The sequence below is a fragment of the Myxocyprinus asiaticus genome, chromosome 3 (genome assembly GCF_019703515.2).
Source record: "Myxocyprinus asiaticus isolate MX2 ecotype Aquarium Trade chromosome 3, UBuf_Myxa_2, whole genome shotgun sequence".
In the NCBI taxonomy this organism is placed as follows: Eukaryota; Metazoa; Chordata; class Actinopteri; order Cypriniformes; family Catostomidae; genus Myxocyprinus; species Myxocyprinus asiaticus.
In genome coordinates, this window is record NC_059346.1 from 58,990,291 (window position 1) to 59,013,981 (window position 23,691).

A 23,691-nucleotide genomic window follows, 5' to 3' on the forward strand; every position below is an offset into this window, starting at 1 on the left:
TCTCTGCACTCATCCTCCCCTACCCATCTCCTTTCAATTGCTCGTATCCTCTCTTCCATCTCTCCGTACCTTTTTTTTTTGTATCTCCCATGCATCTCTCTCCTTGTCCTTTCAACATTTTCTAAATCCTGAAGCCAGACCTCTCTTATTTTCTCTCTTTCTCTCCGTCCCTCCCCCTTCCTCTTTATGTCCCCCCTCCCTCCCTTCATACTCTATGTTCCTCAATGCTTAAGTCAGTCAAAAGAGATACTCAGAAGAAACGAGGGGCTAACGTCAGGTGCTGAGAGAGTGAAAGAGAGAAGGAGAGTAGGAGAAAAGCTGGAGGGAGAGAGGGGAGAGGGGGGAACGGGGGTTTGGATACATCTCCGCCTGTCTTCACTCTGCCATGGACTGCCTCTGCATAGTGACCACAAAGGTAAGACAATTCAGCCAGGAAATATCTAGTATGGATGCAAGGGGCAAAGTTTCTTCCTATCTACTGTTCGCTTTCAGGCTTTTGTTTGCTAGTTAACCTCTTCTGCCAGCGTGATGCGTTAATGTGAAGGGAGCACGTTGTTCCGATCCCTCTATGCAGGGATATTTATGGGTTCAGCACTTCTTTGTTCTTTTAACTGATCATCTGAGCTCAGATTGAAATTCCAAGCTGTTTAAAGGAGCAGCATGCATTTGAATTCCCCCTCTTACCTCCCTGTGGTTTTCTGTGAGTGTGAAACTGCAGCTCACGTTTACGCGTGCTGTGGTGCAGTGTCAGAAAGGAACTTTTATATTGAGGAGTAATATCTGACCCCTAGAATTGGTTTTAAGAGGCATATTTGACCTTTTTGAGGGCATTTTTTTTTTTTTTTTTAACCAAATAAAAGCAAACTTATTTCAAATAGTTCCTTTCAATCAATCATACCCATTAAAGCAAATCAACGTCAAATACAAAAGAATCTTTACAAAATGATAACCCAGACCCTGAATTCTGATCGGAGAAGTTGCATTTGAAGCCGTTGTAAAATGCCAATTAACTCACACCTGCCACCGCACATTCTATTTTAATGTGCAAAGATGCTACAGTATGTTGCTTGGCAACCATAAACAGCCTACAGTTAATGAACAGGCAAATAAACTGTATTTCTTGGTGGAAGAATTGTTCAGTATGATTATTGTTAATGATAAATGTAATTCTTAGGGCTGTCAATCTAAAAAAATTTTTTTAACCAAATTAATCACAAACATCAATATTTGCTGAGACCCCCCCTCCCCCCCACAGATAAATAATTAAATTATATATATATATATATATATATATATATATATATATATATATATATATGTATGTATATATAATTAAAATAATATTTATAATTTAATATATTAAAATGATTGATATATTTAATATACACTGATTAGCCAAAACATTATGACCACTCACAGGTGAAGCATATAATGTTGATCATCTCCTAACAAGGCCACATGTCAAGATCCGGGTAGATTAGATGGTAAGCGAACAATCAGTTCTAGTAGTCAACATGTTGAATGCAGGAGAAATGTGCAAGAGTAAAGACCTGAGTGACTTTGACAAGGACCACATTGTTATGGCCAGACGACTGGGTCAGAGCATCTCTGAAATGGCATGGCTTGTCGGGTGCTCCCAGTAAACAGTGGTGAGTACCTACCGACAGTGGTCCAAGGAGGAACAAATGACAAACCGGCGACAGGTTGTTAGGCACCCGAGGCTCATCGATGCGTGGTCTACTGTGGCACATGTCACAGAAAACTTTAATGATGGTTACAGGAGTAATGTGCCATCGTTGAAAGCACCCACAATGGGCACGCAAGTGTCGGAACTGGACCTTGGAGCAGTGGAAGAAGGTCACATGGCCCTATGAGTCCCGTTTTCTTTTACACCACATGGATGGCTGTGTACGTGTGTACCGTTTACCTGGGGAAGTGATGGCACCAGGATGCACTGTGGGAAGATGACAAAATGTTGGAGGGAGTGTGATGCTCTGGGCAATGTTCTGCTGGGAAACCCTGGGTCTGGCCATTCATGTGGACGTCAATTTGACTCGTGCCATCTACCTTAACATCGTTGCAGACCAGGTACACCCCTTCATGGCAATGGTATCCCCTGATGGCAGTGGCCTCTTTCAGAAAGATAATGCGCCCTGCCACACTGCATACATTGTTTGGGAATGGTTTGAGGAACATGATGAAGAGTTCAAAGTGTTGCCCTGGCCACCAAATTCCCCAGATCTCAATCCGACTGAGCATCTGTGGGATGTGCTGGACCATCAAGCCTGATCCACGGTGGCTCCACCTCACAACTTACAGGACTTGAAGGATCTGCTGCAAATGTCTTGGTGCCAGATACCACAGGACTTGTAGAGTCCATGCCTTGGCAGGTCAGCACTGTTTTGGCGGCAAGCAGAGGACCAACAGCTTATTAGGCAAGTAGTCATAATGTTTTGGCTCATCGTGTATATAATAATTCAAGTACATTACATTATTGTAGCAGTTGAGGAAAGCATTGAATATACAATACAAAAGTGGCTTTAGAAGTCAATATATTGTTTCTCACTGGTCTGAAATCAGTCTGAACTGTTCTCACATGACACAGTTTTGCGTTCCATCACCATTATTTTTGTTGGTCTGTGTACACATGCATCAGCAGGATGCTTTTGGAGTGTCTCACTTTGTTTGCATCACATCTCATTGATATTAATTGTCTCAAACCTTAACTCTGCATTTTAAGATGTTTGTCAAGTTTGAAACTTTGAAAAACAGAGTGGCCTCGAGGTCCCTGCATTCAGTTATGCTCTGTCCAGCTGTGTGTGAACACAAGAACGCGTCCTGCTGTTTGAGGTTCCTCATTGTGCCTGTAGAGCTGGAGTTGCGCTGACTGCCCCCTGCTGAAAGCTATTTGCAAAAACATGAAAGTGGTACTATTAAGGGAAATAACTCACAACACAACAAAATTAAGCTAAGGCACAATGGAAATAAGCCACAACACAACTAAATTTAGCCACCAATAAGTGTTTTGTAAATATTTATTTTCTGATAATTTTTTTATACTGCGCCTTCTTTTCATAATGTTGTGCCTTAATTTAGTTGTGTTATGGCTAAATTTCCTTGTATAATGGCTAATTCCCATTGTGTTGTGACTTTTTCGTTGTGGCTTAATTTCATTGTGGTTAATTTCTGACCTTGCTGTGGTGTTTGACAGACCTGTGATGCCAAAGCCTTGAGGGCAGTTTGTGTGTAAGTGTGTGTGTGTGTGTGTGTGTTGAGGTGAGACACATCCCACTGCTTCTGACGGCATGTGCCTCTTTGCCCATGTCGTGTTGCTGGCAGAGCACTCCGAACGGTTTATGTAACGTTGGCTGGTGCTTTCTCTCCTGCGCTGGTGTCTATTCTTTCACTTTTTCTCTCGCTCGATGTCTTCAGATTGACTCCCACCTCGCATGCTCCTTTTCAACACTACTGACCTCACTCCCAACAGACCTACTGCACTGAATGTACGAGTAAGACTTAGAAAGGTACAGGGAGAAAGAGATGAGAAGGGAGAAATTAGCGCAGTGGCTTATGTGTGGGCTGAGATAGAAATGCTGCACTGGTCTTTGGATGTACGGTTATTAATGAGAAAAAGGAGGTGTTTTTAGCTAAACTGGAACTTAGCACACCAGTTTTTTCCTCAAAGGTTGCTCTTTCATCACTCAATAGAATTATTGTAGTTCTTTGTTACATTTTGTTTATGGATCAACTTTGTCTAATATGTTTCTCTTTGAAGTCCTTTGGAGACATAAAAATAGACACACATGAGACATAAATAAGATTATAGAGATATACAAGTAATGTGGATAGCATATCTCTGATAATTTGGTCTTGGAAGAATATTATGAGAAATATGTGAGTTCATATTGAAATCTTCCTGCTGAAAAGACCAGTTTCAAACCAGCCTACGATGGTTTGCTGGATTGGCTGGGATATTGGTCTGGTTGGTCATCCAGCCTGGCCAAGCTGGTATTTAGATGAACCCCCAGTCTGACCAGTCATGCCCCAAACCCCCCTAAAATCAGCTAAACTCCTTAAGAAGGTTTGAGCTGTTTTTGTCAGTAGTGTTCTAACTTTTGTTTGCAAACTTTGGTATTTTAACAAATCTGAAACTCTAGAGGAGAAATGTGATTACTCTGATTCTTTTTCTTAGAAGAAACATTAGAGAAGCAGGAGACTTAAGCAAAAGTCTCAATTTGCGTTAATCTAGCATTAAAACTAAAATTAAAAGTTCTTATAACTAAGCTATATTTTAATTAGCATTAGGCCTAATTTTTGTTGTTGTTAGCCCAAAATTCAATAATTTTATAGAGTAGACAAACAGCTAATTTAGTCCACTTAGCACTTAGCAGACGTATTTGCAGCTAATGCTAATTATTTTTCTCTCAAAGTTTTTCTAATGACTAACCTTCCTTGCTGGCTACAAATGAAAGGTTTCATAACATCAAAATCAAAGTGTTGTGGCTTTTAGCTCATGTCTGTTAGCTTTGAGCCAGCTGTATGCTACTGTAATCGTAAATGTTGACAAAATGTACTTTTAGCCGATATACATATTTAAAAGAAATATATCTCTCTCTTCTGGGAATATGTTCCAAAAATAATAATGACTTAAAGGTACACTCAGTAATTTCTTTCCTCATTAAAAAAGTTTTACTCCTAAAGACATGAATTGTAATTTAGCAATATATGTAGGAAATCAAGACCACTCACATTAAAATGAAGACTCCAGTCATAGCGTTAACCTTATAAAAGCTGTTTTATTCTACATGGAGAGGGTCCACACATGGGGGCTGCCATGTTAGAATCACATGACCAGTTGAATACAACTTGCTTAATCTCAGTAACCCTCCTGTTATTTGACACTTTCACTCATTGATTAAAGTAATCATGGCTGACTGTGAATACTAAACTTCTGAAACTGGAAACTATTGATTTTAAATTATGCTGCATCCAAGCCACTAGGTGTCAGTGTAAGTCCAAGATGACACAAAGACAGAAGTTACTGTGTGCACCTTTAAGGCTCCAATATAATTATAGCAAAATTCTGCATTCTTCGCTCACAGCTAGAAATAAGGTTGAACATTTGGACACCGCCTACACTGCTGGGGCTGATGTTTAGAGGAACATTTAAAGATGAGATGAGCATTGTTCTTTCAACAGACTACCAATGTGTTATCAATGACTACATGCCTCATTATATGAATAGAATACAAATGATTTAATGATGATTTTAAGTAATATATACAGTAGATAATGTGTTTACATCCTGCATTCATGGCACTAATGCTAATGCTAACATGCTATACATGTCCATAAATGCACTGGCTATTATCTGTTATTTTATTTTATAGACTTTGGTAGACTTGGTAAAAATAAATGTCAATAAGAATGTGTTTAAAAGCTGGTACAAAGTTTTCTTGAAAGTTTGCACTAGCAAATTGTTTCAAACCACCACAACAAATTCAAAAACACCCTTTTTACTTGATTTAGTTTGAAATGACTTCACACTCGTTCTTTCTTTGGTGCCTTACTCATTTTTTTCCCATTAAATGCTCTCTAGAATGAGAACATCTCCCACCTGCTTCTGACTAGATAACAAGTATCTAATCATGTTCATGTTTGTGATATAATGTCCCACATTTTCCCTTTTTCAATAGGAAATTCGTCAACAAAGGAAAGACAACTGAAAGCCAATTCACTGGGACTTAACCCAGTCTACTAAACTCACCAAACTATCAAATTAACCCAGTCTTATTTAGTATCCCTATTTCCTTGTTTTCTTAATAATTCTGTATTCTTTTTAGCATGCTACTAAGCTAATCATTAACCAATTGACATACATTTTATATATACCATGGTATTGAAGGATTGCAATATTTAGATACCATGGTATTTACATGGTACTCATAGGTACTTGAAAGAATGGAATTATCACGGTACTTGTCTAATATATATATATATATATATATATATATATATATATATATATATATATTTTTTTTTTTTTTTTTGTACAATAGCCTTGTGTCTCTCTGTAGGACTTACTTAACACCTGCTCACCCCAAGTGTTGTGAGTCATTTCATGACTTTTTGTCGCATCATTGTTTCTTATGTTACACAAAGTTTGTAGTACGTTATGATCCTGTTTTCTTGTCAAGTTTGATTCTGGATAAGATATGTATTGTGTTGGTGTAAATAAGGGCATGTTTTATGTTTCGTCAGCATGTGTGTGATATTTTGTTGTCTTTTTTGTTAGAGTGTATTTGTTTGTGTGTATTAGCTCATCTGTGGCCACAGATGCATGTCCCTCAGTTCCTGTTGGCTTCATTTGATTTAAGCCTGTTCCCTTGGCAACAGAACCGGGTGCCCATTCGTCAGTTGACAGAAGCAGACAATGTGAAGTGGGTGGGAGAGATGAGCGAAGAGCGCGATAGAGAAGGTTTCTGCTTATTCGTAGAGGTGTGTATGTGATAACTAATCTGTGTGTGCCTTTGTATAATCTCTTGTTAATGCTGTTGTTTGTTGGTGTGTATGAAGATGGCCTGTTTGTGTGCGTGTTATTCTCTGTACCTGTGTGAGTGTGTGAGTGTGTGTGTGTGCACAGAAGTACTGTAGTCGTTTACTCTTTTAAAGCTTCTTCGGTTGGACTGAAACTGGATCTCTCCCTGTGGTGAATGAAATTGAGCCAAATCTGGCTCCACAGACTGTGACAGTGGATTCATCTTCCACACATTGACCAATAAATGTCCTCTCGCTGTATTCAGATGGGCCCTTTTTGTTGCAAAGGGAGTTTTACATGTATATATTTGGCAGACACTGTAAAAAGCAACTGCAGTGGTTCGTGGTACAGCTGCAGTTGCACAGTTCAAACAAAACAGACTTCTTCAAATTGTATAGGCAGAAATTTATAGATCTCACAGTGAGTTGATTCTAGTTGTGGCTCAAACGGCCACGTGTTCTATCAGAATGCACCCCAGGCACTGCAGGACCAAAGCAGTGGAGGTCTCACACAGCTTCAGATAGTGAGGTCATTGGGATTGAGGAAAACAAAGTAATCCTGATGCACTCCAGGTGCCAACTGTAGGTGTGGTTGTGCTGGTTCAGGTTTAGTTGGCCGTTGCCATAAAGTGTTGGTTAGGACACTGAGATATAAAATAGTATGTAGGGAAGACCAGGGCTAGTTACCTCTGTAACAATAAGATTTGTAGTCAAAAGTCAAATGCACAAATGTGTGTTTACTTTAGGAGTGGTTTAGTATGTTAGTTTAAAACCCCTAGCTCAAAACAATCTAAAATAAGACAATGTTTTGTGAATTCTACCATTCAAAGGAAATTTTCACTATCATAATATTTTTGTTACAGCTCTTGGTTAAATGTGTTTTTATGACAATTATAGGTATTTCTCATGAAAGTCAAATTGGGGCAGGTTGTCACGTGTTTTAAATATCTGAAATTTCTCAATTAAAATATTTTTTGGTCAAAACAATGTATTAATATTTTTAATACTTTACAACTTTCAAAAGTAAATCTACCATGAGAAATATTCACTGTAGTAAAAAGTGTGACAATTAGTCCCGGTCTCCCTTATACATACTGTACATATAAAAATATAAAACCAAGTAGTAGTTTCAATAAATAAAGTTTCCAAAAGTATTTGCCCCCATCCTGATTTCTTCTGTATTTTGTGTATCTCATACTAAATTGTTTCAAAAATTCAAACAAAACCTAACATAAAACAAAGGCAATCTGAGTAAACACAAAATACAGTTTTTAAATGATAATGTTATTTATTGAAGCAAACTGGGCCTGTTTGAAAAAGTATTTGCCCCCTTAGTTACTAAATCCCCGAATCTATGAAACTGTATGCATAATGGGGTTCAGCTGGACTAGACCCACCCAGGCCTGATTACTGCCAGCCCTGCTCATTCAAATCAACACCTAAATAGAACTTTTTCAGCAGCATGAAGTTGTCTAAAAGTTCTCACCCAGTAGCACACTATGCCAAGGTCGAAAGAAATTCCAGAAATGATGAGGAAAAAGTTGATTGAAATACATCAGTCTGGGAAGAGTTACAAAGCTATTTCAAAGGCTCTGGGACTCCAAAGAAACACAGTGAGAGCCATTATCTCCAAATAGAGAAAATTTGGCACAGTAGTGAACCTTCCCAGAAGTGGCCGACCTTCCAAAATTCCTCCAAGAGCACAGCGACACTCATCCAGGAAGTCACAAAAAAGCCACGGACAACATCCAAGGAACTGCAGTCCTCTCTCGCATCAATAAAGGTCACTGTTTATGACTCCACTATCAGAAAGACACTGGGCAAGAATGGCATCCATGGAAGAGCTGTGAGGTGAAAACCACTGCTAACCCAGAAGAACATTAAGGCTCATCTGAATTTTGCCAAAACACACCTTGATGATCCTCAAACCTTTTGGAAGAATGTTCTGTGGACTGATTAGTTGAAAGTGGAAATGTTTGGAAGACAGGTCCCGTTACATCTGGTGTAAATCAAACACAGAATTCCACAAAAAAACCTCATACCAACAGTCAAGCATGGTGGTGGTGTGATAGTGTGGGGATGCTTTGCTGCTTCAGGGCCAGAGCGACTTGCAATTGAGGGAAACATGAATTCTGCTGTCTGCCAGAAAATCCTAAAGGAGAACTTTCGGTCATCAGTCCATGAGTTGAAGCTCAAGTGCAACTGGATTATGCAGCAAGACAATGATCCAACGCATAGGAGTAAGTCCACCTCTGAATGGCTCAAAAGAAGCAAAATTAAAGTTTTGGAGTGGCCTAGTCAAAGTCCTGACTTGAACCTGAATGAGATGCTGTGCAGGACCTTAAATGGGCTGTTTATGCTTGAAAACCCTCCAATGTGGCTGAACTAAAGCAGTTCTGTAATGAAGAATTGGCCACAATTCCACCACAGCATTGTGAAAAACTGAATAACTTAAAAGCTATTAAGTTTAAGGGGGCAGTTATTTTTTCACATAGGTTATATAGGTGTTGGATAACTTTTTTGCTTTAATAAATAACATTATCATTTAAAAACTATATTTTGTGTTTACTCAGATTGCCTTTGTTAGATTTTGTTTGAATTTTTGAAACAATTTAGTATGAGATGTACTTTATTTTGCATTATTTTGGCCAAAAAAACATTTTAATTTAGATTGTATAAATTTAAAACATGTGACAACCTGCCCCAATTTGACTTTCATGAGAAATACCTATAATTGTCCTAAAAACACATTTAACCAAAAGCTGCAACAAAAATAATATGATATACTTTTTTCACAGCACTGTATTTTAAAGAAACACATTTTAAACAAAACAGTTCACAAATTAAGAAAAAAAAAAGAAAAAAGGAAAAAAAGAAAAAAAAAGAAAAGAAATATATAGACCTCATAAGGAACCTTATACATCCACTAACAACTACTTTTAGACCAGTTGATTAAAAGTTATTAAAAAAAAAAAAAAAACTTATGCTAAGTAAATTCGAGAATATTTTGTCTGCAGATCTTGGTTTGATACTTTGTATCTAATGCTCTGTCATTCAGGCATTTTTAAATGACTCCGGCCACATCCACATTAATCCGGATACATTTGAAAACAGCATTTTCGTTTTCGAAATGTTTCCCATCCAACCGTTTTCAGGCGTTTTCCAAAAGTTTCTTGTCCACACTGAAACATATGAAAATGCTTAAATCCCCTTACTGCGCATGTGGAAAATCGCAGTTCCATGTATGGTCCGAAACTCCCATGTCCACGTGTTCTTTCGCCGTACAGCAATTCGAGTATACTTCCCTCCGCCTTTGAAGGAATGCAATGTGAAGGTTGTACAAAGTAACATTTATTTTTTACAATGATATCAAAGTGGATAGCAAGCACAACAATGCTGCAACAACATGGGCCGCCATCTTGATTGTTTTGGGCTGAATGGATCACATGACTGTGTCACATCTAACAAATATGTCATATTGTTTCGATATCAATGTCTGCCAGTCTCTACATATATTAAACAGGCTAACTGCAGTCACAGTCAAGACTAAACAGATGGCATTATTATAATATTATTAATCAACAATATGTGCTGTGACATATTAAGAAACGGTATGGATTCAGTCACTCTAAACATGATGACGACATTCATATTTTCTTAAATAGTCACTCATGATGAATCACAAGTCTATCACTCTGCAGAGTAAAATAATTTTGTCATGGTGGAAACTAATAGCGAACAAATAAACATCAGTTAATCATTGAACAACCCCTTTTCCGTAATTAAACACATAAAACACTGCCATCATAAATGCACACAACTTCAAAAAGGGGAATGGTAAATAAAAAAAATAAAATAAAAAAAAAAACTCTGAACTCAAACTCTGGCCACTTTTACACCTGGCATGTGTTTTTGGTGATTGGATCACAATCACATGACCACATTATAAGTCAGGTGAAAATGCACCCAACATGGTGAATATTTTAACCCAGCCTACTGACTATAAACTATATATAACCTGATGCCTGATGCTAAAAAAAGGTGCACTTCGATGCTTGGTTTTAAAAAGTAAATTTTTCATGTACTAGAAATTAAATGTACTATAAAAACATACTTTAGAAGTCCAAACTTCCTTACCGGTCCAAAAAGAGCATTTATTGAAACTAAGCAAAACAACTTATTCCAAATTGATGTCAGAAAGTTGCACATGACACCCATGACTGCCCACACTTACACATCAACAATGCCTGTAGCGCGCAACAGTGCCTGTCCACTTTTTTTTTTTTTTTTTTTTTTTGCAGCAGCAGCAGTATTGGTTCAGGAAGTATTTTTCCCATTCAGTTTTTCCATAGGCATCTCATAAAATTCCTCATAAAAAAGTTGTTAGCCATGAAACAAATCAGCCTGTACAGAGGTGAATCACTGCTTAGCTTGTTTGCTGTTTTTGTTTGCTGTGATTCTCCAATTGCTGAATCTTTTCTCTTCAGGATCATTGGTAGTGTAGTTCTTCACCAGGAATTACACTATTTGACATGATTTAAAAAAAAGAAGTTGAAATAACATGAACTGAAGGCTTCAACGAAGCATTTACTGTATCATCGATTAACAACCTAACAAAAGTTATTGTTAAAAATCAATTCACCTATGGAGAAAATTTATGGGAACCTGACTGTTGCACTCTGTTGGGTGTCAAACACTCTGTCCACCCAGTCTCGATGAAGTAGCCTAATAAAGAGGAAGCAGAATTTATAGTATTATTCCTAAACATGAGAACTAACAAAAAGAGTAAAATGTGTGAAAGTTCCTCAACCCTTAAGGCCTCTGCATACTTCCTACAAAATCTAAGAACGAATGGATGAGAGGTCATTTATAACAAAAGTTGGCCAAAATGAAGGTGTTTTTGAGTTTGTCTCAGTGGTTTGTAACATCTCACCAAGCAAACTTTTAGAAAAAATAATTACTGGCTGCTAAACACCTTCTTATTGCCATTGGTCCATGTCATCGGTAGGTGTGACCTAGAGCTCCACCTGCCTTGAGGCCAGCAGCTAATTTCCATTCACAGCGTTCAGTCAGTCAAGATCAGTCAAAATGAACACACTGGCGTGCAGAAACTGGTGCAAATTTGCCTAGGCTACCCTGCTGAAAAAAAAACAGAAGAAACCCTCACAGAAATTATAATGGTTTAAATGGTTGGGAATTGTATGAGTTTTTAATGGAAACTATAATGGTCCGGGTGGGTCTGTACTGGGAATGTGTTGGCTTCTATTGGTGGGATGTTATGTCTAGTGGATACTGTTAGAGACTAATACTGTACATATTAAGAATGGAAACTAAAACATACTATTAAATCCTAAACACACTAGACTCGTTATGGTATTCGTAGTGGAAACCATTTGAATTTCTATTGTTTTTTTCAGCAGGGACATCTGTACAATCGTTTGCATAGAGACATTTTCCAAGTACATGTCATGCATTTTATTTTTTTATTTTTTTGTGTACAAAAGGAATCAGATTTACTCAAATACTCTTAAGTGACCATTCACTCTTTTGTTTTATATGCTGCTTTACTTATTTGCCTTCTGCAGTAAAAGCCATTCACACATCTGCCCATAGTAAGGTATGCCTATCATCATTCTTTTTTCTATATTCTGCCCATTATCACTCTTTTATACACCAATTTCAGTGTCATCATAAAGTACAATAACAAAGTGTAATTGGCACATATTAGGCTGTGTATAACGTGTTAGCGCATTAGCGCTATGAATTCAGAATGTAAACCAGACAAATTGCAAATTTTCTTTATATTACTTTAAATCATCATCAAGTGGTTAAAAAGCATCTTTTATTGATCTTGTGTAAATTCTACATATAGAATGAGGCTTAAAGCCATTGATAACACATTATAATGTCATATTAGTTGATGTACAGTGGCAAGGAAAGTAGGTGAACCCTTTGGAATTAGCTGGTTTTCTGCATTAATTGGTCAAGAATTTTTATCTCATCTCCATCAAAGTCACAACTATAGACAAACACAATGTGCTTAAGGTAACAACACACAAAAAATTATAATCTTTCATGTATTTATTGAACACGTCCAATTAAACATTCACAGTGTTGTGGAAAAAGTAAGGGAACCCTTGGATTTAATAACTGGTCGATCCTCCTTTGGCAGCAATAACCTCAACCAAGCATTTCCGGCAGCTGCGAATAAGACCTGCACAACGTTCAAAAGGATTTTTGGACGATTCTTCATTACAGAACTGTTCAGCTCAGCCATATTCTTATGTCTGGTGTGAATGGCTCTCTTGAGGTCATTCCACATCATCTCTCTAGGGTTAAGGTCTGGGCTCTCACTGGGCCACTCCAAAAGGTGGATTTTCTTTATTTTTAAGCCATATTGTAGTGGATTTGCTTGGGCGCTGTTTAGGGTCATTGTCCTGCTGCATCACCCAACCTCTACTGAGCTTCAGCTGGTGAACAAACACACCTGACATTATCCTGTAGAATATCTTTGAGTCATTTTGGCTGGACGGCCACTTCTATGGAGAGTAGCCATAGTACTAAATCAACTCCATTTATTGAAAATTTTTCTAACTGTGGACAGATGAATATCTAAGCTCACACCTCCAATCTTGTTTCATTAATTGGATGCCAGGTTTGCCAACTCCTGACTCTAATTAGCTTTTGTTGACATCATTAGCCTAGGGGTTTACATCATTTTCCCCACCTACACTATGAATGTTTGAATGATGTATTCAATATTTACAAGAAAAATACAATAATTTGTGTGTTATTAGTTAAAATCTAGTGTTGTTTTAAGACAAATTTATACATAATGCAGATAATTCCAAAGGGTTCACAGACTTCTTCATGCCAATGTATTACATGTAGTCTTGAGCATCCTCATATTTAAATGCTCCTCTAAACACACCCACAGCAGTGTGGACTGTGTCTGAATGTCCGCAAACAGTATGTCATTGCTCAGCTGTTTCAAACTTCTTTTTGGCTCTGATCGAAGAGTGTGCTGGGGCCTATATGCTGATCCTGGCAGTGTGTAGCACCTGCTGCTCTGCATATCATTTAGAAGAATCCTAATGTTAGGAAAAAGTGGCTAAAGCACAAATCTGCTTAGATCAGGATGATCTGGTAACACTTTACAATAAGGTTCCATTTGATAACATTAGTTAACACTAACTAACAATGAACAATAATTTTACAGTACTTTAAAAAAAAAGTTGTATATGTTAACATTAGTTAATGCACTATGAACTAACAATATTTTTGTATTTATACATATTTATAATATGTATTTTTTTTTAACTAACATTAACAAAGATTAATAAATGCTATAAAAATATATATATATATATTGTTAATTGTTAGTTAATGATACCTAATGCATTCATTAATTTTAACAAATGGAACGTTGTTGTAAAGTGTTTCCGATGATCTTAACAGTTTGAGTAGCACATTGCACTGCGTATTGTATTGTGAACCTCTCACAATGTAATGCAGGCTTTTCAAAGAGGCTGTAATTGAAGGATGATCATGTGACACCTATATTGGTCCCGACAGCAAACCCGCAGCTTGTGTGCGAGCGCAGCAAAGTGCTGTTTCTCATTTCACATGCAGGCATAGCAGCAAAAAACTAAAACAAACAACAACAACAACAACAAAAAAACAAAAAACAGGCGTTTAATTGTAAGGGAATTAGTTAGAGGGTGGAAAATGGCTATGTAAAATGAAATTATGGCTGTTTGTGATAAAAATAAAAAAAATAAAAAAAACTTGTCTAGCATATAAAAGGACATCAGTGAAAATTATAAAAATTTAAAAAATGAATGATACAGCATGACCCCTTTAAAGGAAATTAAAACACTTTTTTGGTAATTAATACTTGTGGTTATGGTTGTAGGTGTGTGTTAAAACCATAATGTGCCCCCCACTGAATAAACCACAGCAGAACACATTTTAATCAGCACCACTAAACTTTTAGTTTAACAACTACTAAATTTTCTTCAAATTTTCTAACAGTTCTAACTCTTTCTTGACGTTTTATGCCAGCAGGAGCAAAAAAAGAGTCGATAGTGGAGATTTTTGGGGAGTATAAGTGTGATTCATTCACAGCTTTTTTTGTCGGTAATGACTGAGATTGTTTAAACAAGTGCTGCTTGTGATGGTGGCGGGGCGGCTCTGTGTCTCTCATCTACAGTTGATTTGGTGCAAACAGCTAAATCCTGTTTTCTCAGCTGTCACAAGGCAGATTTATTTCATGCTAATGACTGTGAGTGAAATTTGCTTGTTTTGAAATTAAACGATCGGTTCGTTTTGATTAACCCTGTGAAAGAGAATTTAATGGACAGTTCATGTAGCTCTCGGGGTGTGTTCAAGATACAGGCGAGAACGTCTTTCCATAGGAAAGAAAAATCCCAAATGAGACCTCTCTAATATCTCAACAGTTTCTCCTAGACAGAAATGAAATTAAATGGAGAGCTAATGAAGACTTCTGCTTATGTTATCTAGCCTTCAGAGACAAAGACCCCTAGATGTCTCAAATTTGCCAAGATGCTGAAGTGAGGCCAAATAAAAATATAAAAACACAGAGTTTGATTGGATGCACGGCATTTGACATCATCAAAAGATATGGGACGCATTTTTTTCCTCCTTGTTAAAGTTGAGATGCCTATCTATTTTGCTGTCTTAACTATGCTCGATTATATGGTCAGTTTCATTTTGTAATTTACATTAGGCATTGTTTTTTCCCTGCTGTCCGTGACCCTATCAGAACAGACCTGCAACCCATTTTCAGGTAGCAGTCAACCAGGTAAAAAGCATTGCTCTAAAGCTCTCTTGAATTTGTTCTAGATCATCAGATGTGACATTATGATACCTTGAAAGCTGGTCTGAAAGCAGTTTACTTAAAGGTACCTTCTGTTAAGCCACTGACTGACAGCACAGTGAGGTATCAAGGCAGCTGCCTTCTGTTTCAGATGTACCCATTGACTTACCCAGCTATGAAGAGAATGTGTGCAGTTCTGTGATGTGCTGCAGTAACAGAACTTTGAAAGTGATTTGAGACAGACTGAAGTGCGTCTCCATGGATATTAACAAGCCTTTTTTTTTTTTAAACAGTTCACACGTCTGTGAGAGTGGGAAATAGCTGGAGATTGGCACAGCGTGTGATTACGTAAATAAAAAATAAGTGTGTGTGTATTTGTGTGTGTGTGTACCTGTGTGTGTTTGTATGAATACTGGCTGTGACAGGACCAGTTTGGCTAACATACAGTAGGCAGATGGCCTATTTAAATTGGGAAGGCTTCACCGGCGGGCCAAGTTAACTGGTGTTCACCCTCCATTATTATGTTCTCAAATCAGCCCATCAGATCCAGATCACCCAGCATATCACATTTCACACACTAAAATTAACACTTTGCAGGGAACCACGGTCATGGAAAACTGAAACATCAAGGAATTTAAAATAGTGTTTTCCAGCCCTCTAAATAATAAAATCTTAAAAGTCATGGAAACTTCTATAAAGAATACTATTTTTTCTAGTTAGAATATTTCAGCTAAATATTACTTTTTAATCAAGTTTGAATTTGAATGATTTTTAACCCTTGCATTGGTGTTTTGCCAAACATTATTACATACCTTTGGTCTTTAGCGACCCGGCACGTATGTCTATCATAAATGAATGCCTGGATAGTGTAACATTTTCAAAGCATTTTCAAGACAATTAGAAATTAATATACTAGAATGTATTCTGTTACATATTGATGTTTCATATCAAAATATATATCAAGACGATGCAACAAATGATAGAACAGGATGCATTACTTTCATGTTGAAATTTTATGAGATGCAACTCGCTCTCAAACACATATTGAGCTACACATTAGCTACACATATGTATTTTCTCAAGCACTTATTGAGTCTAAATAGATGTACAACTTACAGAATTTCAGTTGTGCGCCCACATATCAATAGCCAAATCATAATGTTTACGTGTTACACTTGCTATATAGTTTACTTCCATTGTTTACTACATTGCTTTTCATCAAATAGTAGTGTCAAATGTAAATAAAGTAGAGCTGTAAAAACTGTTAATTAAAAAGGTTTAACGTGTTAATTTTTGTTAATCGCGATTAACACATTTACCGTTAATACAGCATAAACCAGCATAAACACTGGTTGAAAGGGCAGAACCTTTGCAATCTGGGCGGACACACATACACACAAACAGCAGTGATTCAGTGTTAGTGATTAAATGATGGAGAAAGGACCTCTTAACGTTATTTGTTGTACAAAACAAGCCTAGATGGAACTTGTGACAGAAATCAAGTATTTTTTTGCCTAAGTAAGGTGCATTTTAATTACCACAGAAGTGTAACAGGAGCCAGCTGGTACATGATAGCTGTGCGGTATGTGTAAACCTCACTCCCCTGGCCTCAAGAGGCGCACTAGAGACTGGCGCTAGGGTCTGTAGCCACCTCGTTAGCGTGCCCACCTCCCATGACGGCTGACGCTGGTTCGAATCCCGCTCGGAGCAGGTCGAGCAGGACCGGTTACAGAAGCATGCCAAGTCATAACTATCACCAAAACGCAGAATGAGACGTTTTTGTCTTCAAGCACTTTCATGTGGAGTTCATAGCGCCTCATGACGCAGATGCCCTGTTGTGATTCACGATTTCTTTAACAAAGCGGATAGCCACAGTCTGCAGTCTGATTAATATTGTGGAGGATGAGAGTTTAAAAGATTTAATGCCCATTGCAATGAAAAAGTTTCTATTCTAAAAAGCTTCTAGTCTATTTTATGTGGGGACTAGTTCTTTCGTTAGTTTTGGATCATCTACAGGAGTGCGCGGTTCTCAGCGCTGGCAAATTGGAGATTTGGTGAAATAAGGTTTGTGTCAATCTTTGTATATATAAAAATAGTACTTTACACTAGAAAACGGAAAGATACTGTTCCATAATCAGAACAGGACAGCTCATATGACATTACTGTTATTGGATATAATGATAGCTTCATTAGCTTTGGCTTTGCTAATCTGTTATACCCACTGGATCTTGAATACATTTGTGTTTCACTTTTTCTGATTTTTGAGTGATTCAAACGTCTCCTTTTGTCGAAATTCTGCATTTTCTACCCAATTTGGTATGCCCAATTCCCAGTGCGCTCTAAGTCCTCATGGTGGCGTAGTGACTTGCCTCAATCTGGGTGGCAAAGGATGAATCTCAGTTGCCTCCACATCTGAGACCGTCAATCTGCGCATCTTATCACGTGGCTTGTTGAGCGCTTTACCGCGGAGAGATAGTGCATGTGGAGGCTTCACGCTATTCTCTGCGGCATCCACGCACAACTCGCCACGTGCCCCACCGAGAGCGAACCACATTATAGCAACCACGAGGAGGTTACCCCATGTGACTCTTCCCTCCCTAGCAACCGGGCCAATTTGGTTGCTTAGGAGACCTGGCTGAAGTCACTCAGCACGCCCTGGATTTGAATTCGTGACTCCAGGGGTGGCAGTCAGCATCTTTACTCGCTGAGCTACCCAGGACCCCCTGCATTCTAAATCTTAAATATGTCACATACTTAATTTATTTAGACTTAATTCAAAGTCTAGAACACCTAGTCTACACCAGACACGAGCGGTGCGTCGCAGACACAAAAGCTGTTTCACATCACTCGCATCACGAGCTTCAGGGCTTCAACACACTGCTCAACGCAAGCGTCATGCGGAGCTATGACCAACACATGAAAAGCGTTGGTCTGAGAACATGTATTTGAGTTTAGAGTAGAACAAAGCCCTGGGAATTCATTTGCAGAAAGTATTAAATTGAATTTCCTGGGATATGCTTGAAGTGACTTTAAATTAAAGAACTGAAGTCTTTTAAGATGCTCAAAAACATTAATGTAATTATTAATGGATAAAAATAAACTGAGACATTCGATTTTGTTTTTAAATATTTCTTGTTGCTTTGTACTTTAAAAACATCATCAGTGAGGCAAATGCTTAAAAAAAAATCACAAAGTGGAGCAAAGTTCGACCTGTTATTGCACAGACACATATTTATTAACTGTGCTTCCTGTATTCTTTGAGGCTTATATATATCTTTAGCCTTTTCCTTTATGTCTGTATTTCATAGGTTAAATATTGTGACATATATTGTGACAGCAGGCTAAGATGTCAAGGCCTTATTCCCTACATCCTGACAAAGGTTTAAGGTTTAACAAATTTGTTTAATGTGTACCAATTGTGTGAATAGTGCATATCCATTAACTTTTGGAGTGTTTTGCATGTATATGATGATGTTGTTGTCTTTTTCAGGTGGTATTTTGTCTTTATATTATATTATGTGGATGTGAATAGACACCGCTTAGTAATTCATTGAATGATTGGTTAATGATTGAAGCTCATTGGCTGCTGCCAATTAAGTATCACTTAAATAAGGTACTGGTGTGTGTTTGTTCTCATGCCTTGACGAAGGCAGCTTGTCTGCCAATACGCTTTGGCTTTGTGATGTTTTGTTGCCTAATAAAATAATATTTTATTGGAGATTGAGTGCCTTGCTCGGTTTCAACTTTAATTTTATGTTGATAGCAGCCCCACTTGGCAAGGAGCACCTCTCCTTATATGATTATTTTTGGATATATTTTTTAAGCCATGGTAGTCTTCCATTTGGATTCTTGTACATGAATTGTTGTGTGGTACAGACACTGGAATTTTAAGTAACTTTAATCATGCAATGTATGTTTAATGTTTTTAATGCCTAATGTAGTAACTATACATTAATTATATATAATTATACATTGTACGTTATTGTTCTACAAGCACCTTATTAAAACCTTTGTAAAATACGTTTAAATGCACTTATTGTGTGTATTAATATGAATCCAAAATAAAAAAGGGATCAAATTAACAGATTTTTATAAAACATTAAAGGATAAAACAACCTGAAAATATTAACCCACTTATGAGATCAAATTAACCCAGCATTCCTGTAAAAGTGAACCAGCATTTGGGTTGAATAAATAACCCATTTGCCGGGTTATCAACACTGGGTTGTATTAACCCAACATTTGGGTTGACGGATTGACCCAGTGCTAGGTTAGGTTCTGGGTTGTTTTCTGTAACCCAAGTTGTTGGGTTGGTTTAACACAGTGCTGAGTTGGTGCAACCCAGTGCACTGGGTTAGTCTTTGTAACCCACACAGCTGGGTTAATTTAACCCAATGCAAGGTTGGTGCAATATTAAACCAGCACTGGGTTGAGAATTGGATTGTTTTTAACCCAGCATTTTTAGAGTGTACGTGTACATGAATATGGGATACTGATAATTCACCATCATTGCACAGAAAATCGACAAGATATAGCAGTAATTTGCATGAATATATTACAAATTTGTCTTGTAATAAACAATAAAATAGATATTCTGTGATAGTAAACTTATAAAGACATGAAATATTCATAAAAATATGATTTATAGAAGCGCAAATATACATTGCGAAACTATTACATATCTCCGGTCACTAACCATCCTATACACTTTTGGTAACTAAGCAGTTGGAAACAATAATTATTTTTGGAAATTATGGCTTTGTTACACTATTGGTAATAGAAAGGTTTAAGATACTAAAGAGGTGGGGGCATAACTCCAATGAAATGGATGAGAGGATCACTAAAGACCCAAAGTATACATATTATCCATTATAAACAACTGGAAAGTTCATGGAAAAGTCGTGTGAGACCCATAACGTTGTGTATTTGGGTAATCTTGGCCAATACAGACATTCTGAAGTTATGACCAATAACCTATATAATATTATAAACCTATACGATTTTGCCTTTTTCAAGAAAAGACTAATAACCAGTGTTGGTGAGTAACTAACAAACAAACAAACAAACCTAAAAGTGTCAGTAGCTTGACAGTATCTCAGCTGTTTCAAAAGAGTGTAGTTTTTTTTTCTTTAACAAGCTACTTTTTCCAATAATTATGGGTGTAGCATTACAAAATGCAACATTGCTGTTTTATGTTACATTATATTAAGCACACAGTTTTACAACCAAGTAAGCTGAGGAAATAATCTCATGCGTGCTGTTAAAATGCCAAATACCGATTTGCATTTATAAAATGTGGGTTTGTATGTCTTGAAGAGACAGAAATAGAGACAAAGAGAGAAAAGAGGTGGACAGGAGAGAGAAAAGAGAACAAGATTTGTAGAGAATAGCAGAGGGAAATAGAGGATCAACTCTCTGCCTACTGTGAAGCCCTGGGTATATCTATAGTTCATACAGTATAAAAATCATTTTGTCTATGGAGAGTCCTCATAAGGATGGTCTTTGATTTGGTCTTTGAGTTCATGTGTCCCTCCACCCATCTGTCTATTTGCTCTTGGACACTGTAGGCACTCAACACCTTTTCTCTTTTGTTTGAAACTTTGCTTCTCAATTGTTTACAGTAATGAGATCAGATGAAGAGCAAATGGAGACTTTTAATTAGGTTTCCTGCTTCTCAAAATTTTCTCTGGGAAAAAAAGTCCCCAGTAATCTCACATGTCTCCTCTAGAGTTTCAGAGATCTCAACGATGTCTTACGCCGTGATCAGATTTGCTATTTTCTGTAGGTTTATATTTTTATTTACATTTATCTGAGATGAAATTGTGATTTAAATGCAAAAAACTCTGAACTCAATTAAGTCTACAGAGATACGAAAGAGCAACCTCTGAGCAATAAAATGTTCCTGTAATTGATCCATTCTAATCCAATCCCTCCCCATCGTCCTGCAACTATAACCTCTATTTGAAATCACTCTCGACGGGTCTGTTGTAAAACCTGAGTTGCCTTGCTGTCTACAATGGCAAACTGTTCTCACTCCCAAGGCATGAAATACTGCCTTATACTATTGTGAGAGTCCTGCACATTGTCAGGTAAGCTTAGGGCAGTCTCATTAGGGAGGCGTCAATTATCTTATATTATCGTGTTGGGCCTCATGTATTCAGATAGAAGACAAAGGCAGGCCTAAAACAGTCGTAAAACCTAACTCAGGCCCCCACATTCCAAGTCGTAAATTATATTGATAAAAATCGCGCCAAAATCAAACAAAGGGAGTCCAAAACAGACTACAAATCCTATGAAGCCTTGCTCACTAAAGGATCGAACTCTCAACTCCTATTGGATGAGGCACACAACAGAACGTCCCTCAAACATGACATCATCAGGAGTTGAAATACCTCTGAAATGCTTTCGGGATTTGCTTCCAGCAACTTTGTTCACCGAGTATAGACGTAGTTTATCGCTGCTCTCAGGTGCAACCTCGTGGCACAAGGAAGTAACGTCAGACTTGAAACTGTAGCCATACAATCTCCATCTCGCTGGACGAGTTGAGATTACTCTGTGTTCAACCGAACACTCTAACGGATCCGAAGGATACCGCCGAGCAATTCGCATCTTCATCCGTTTGCCTACAGAAGTGAAGAGATTAAAGATTTCTCTTCCATCTTCAATCAAGTCGACATTTCTGAGTTCTCCGCCAGCCCGCCGAGAATCAACAGCCGTACCGCCCGCCGACAGAGCGAGGAAACGGCCTCCCGTCATCACCCGAGCCTCAAGGAACCGGGTCAGAGTTAAAGGACGGAGGAAAACACATTCTACCTGTGTCCTCATGCGATTCAAGTAAGAGGTTTACGTCTGGGCAGAGATAGAATATTATAGTGTTATTCTTGTGTTTCAAGGTTTTTGCTTGTACAGTTTACGGACCGCCATATCCGTTCATTTTTAATACTCAGGGTATTAATTATCACGAATTTGTTTTGCTGTATTGTGGTCCAACCAAATTGGATTGTTGTGCAATTTCGCCATCCCGGGTGAGACAGCAACTGAGTTCATCCATTAAAGAGTCAAATAACGCGGGACTTTTACGAGCTGTCCACCGTGTCTCTGAGTGATAAACTAACAGCTGCTTTCTCTCCCACTATTGCGAAATCGGCTTTAGGGCTGTCACTTAATTCCCTCTCTCTCTATCTTGTACTAACCACACACACACACACACACACACACACACACACACACACACACACACACACCTTATGTGTTATAGGATTATTTTTTATTTCCATATCTAATCATATCACTGTTTAGTTTGTAGTTGTAAGTCGGAAGTTTATTGACTGCATTGTATTAATTATTAATTGATATTACTGCATAAATAAACTTTGTTATATTACAAAGAGAAGTGTTTTGGTTTGTTTTGCATACGCCTGTGTCATGCTGACGGGATGTCAGTGCTTGGATTCAAACCTTCATTCATTGGTTTTTCCCCGAAAATCGATATCCTTCGGATGCCGATTTTCCTAAGAAAACAATCTAATATTGAGACTGTTTTAATATTCGGTTATTAGTCCCTGATTTCAGGGTGGTGCCCCATCAATGTTAATCCTTATTAATATTCTATTGATTTTTGATAATAGATAATTATCTTTGATGATTGTTGAATTTGAATGATCAATAAGCTAGTGTTAATTTAATTAATGTTTCATCGATGTTAACAATTAATAATAATCTTTGATAATTGTTGATTTAAAGGATTAAAAAAGCTAACATTGATTCTCATCAAAGTTCTATTGATTTTAATAATTAATAATTATCTTTGATAATTATTAATTATTGCTAATAACCAAACTTGCTCCTAAACGTAGCACACTACATTCACTGGAGCCCCATATGAGGTTTTAATGAGTTAGATTCAATTAATTAATCTAAATATTAATTAATAACTACAGAAATAATTATTAAATATTTCTGATAGTAACACTGATCTAAACAAACAGTAAAGCCCGACAATCGTGTGTTTAATCGCAATATGTTTTATTACACTGTGGCAGCGGGGGCGTGGTCAAGCGTCCATCCGGAGAGAGAGAAAGCGGTAAGGGCGCTTGCATCTGAGCTAGATTATGTGTAACACCTGTCACTAATTCCAGTGAGCATGGGGAGAGCGGCATATAAGCAGCCACACCACCAGCAGAGAGGGTGAGAGAGTCTGGCACAAAGAAGGCCACGGTGCTCCTGAATCTGAAGCTGTTATGTTTAACCTGTTATGTTTATGAAGCTGTGTTTATGTGACTACGTGTTTATGAAGCTGATGTGTTAATTGCCTA

At 37.6% G+C, this 23,691-nt stretch overlaps 1 protein-coding gene across 1 annotated transcript in view; it reads left to right on the forward strand.

The window, feature by feature from the left end:
• The first annotated feature begins 345 nt into the window (after window positions 1-345).
• Window positions 346-23,691, forward strand: part of LOC127426041 (disks large homolog 4-like) — a 201,325-nt gene continuing 177,979 nt past the window's right edge. The window contains exon 1 of the mRNA XM_051672537.1: window positions 346-415. Within this exon, the coding sequence (XP_051528497.1) occupies window positions 386-415 (30 nt within the window). The 5' untranslated portion in view covers window positions 346-385. The remainder of the gene's footprint in view (window positions 416-23,691) is intronic.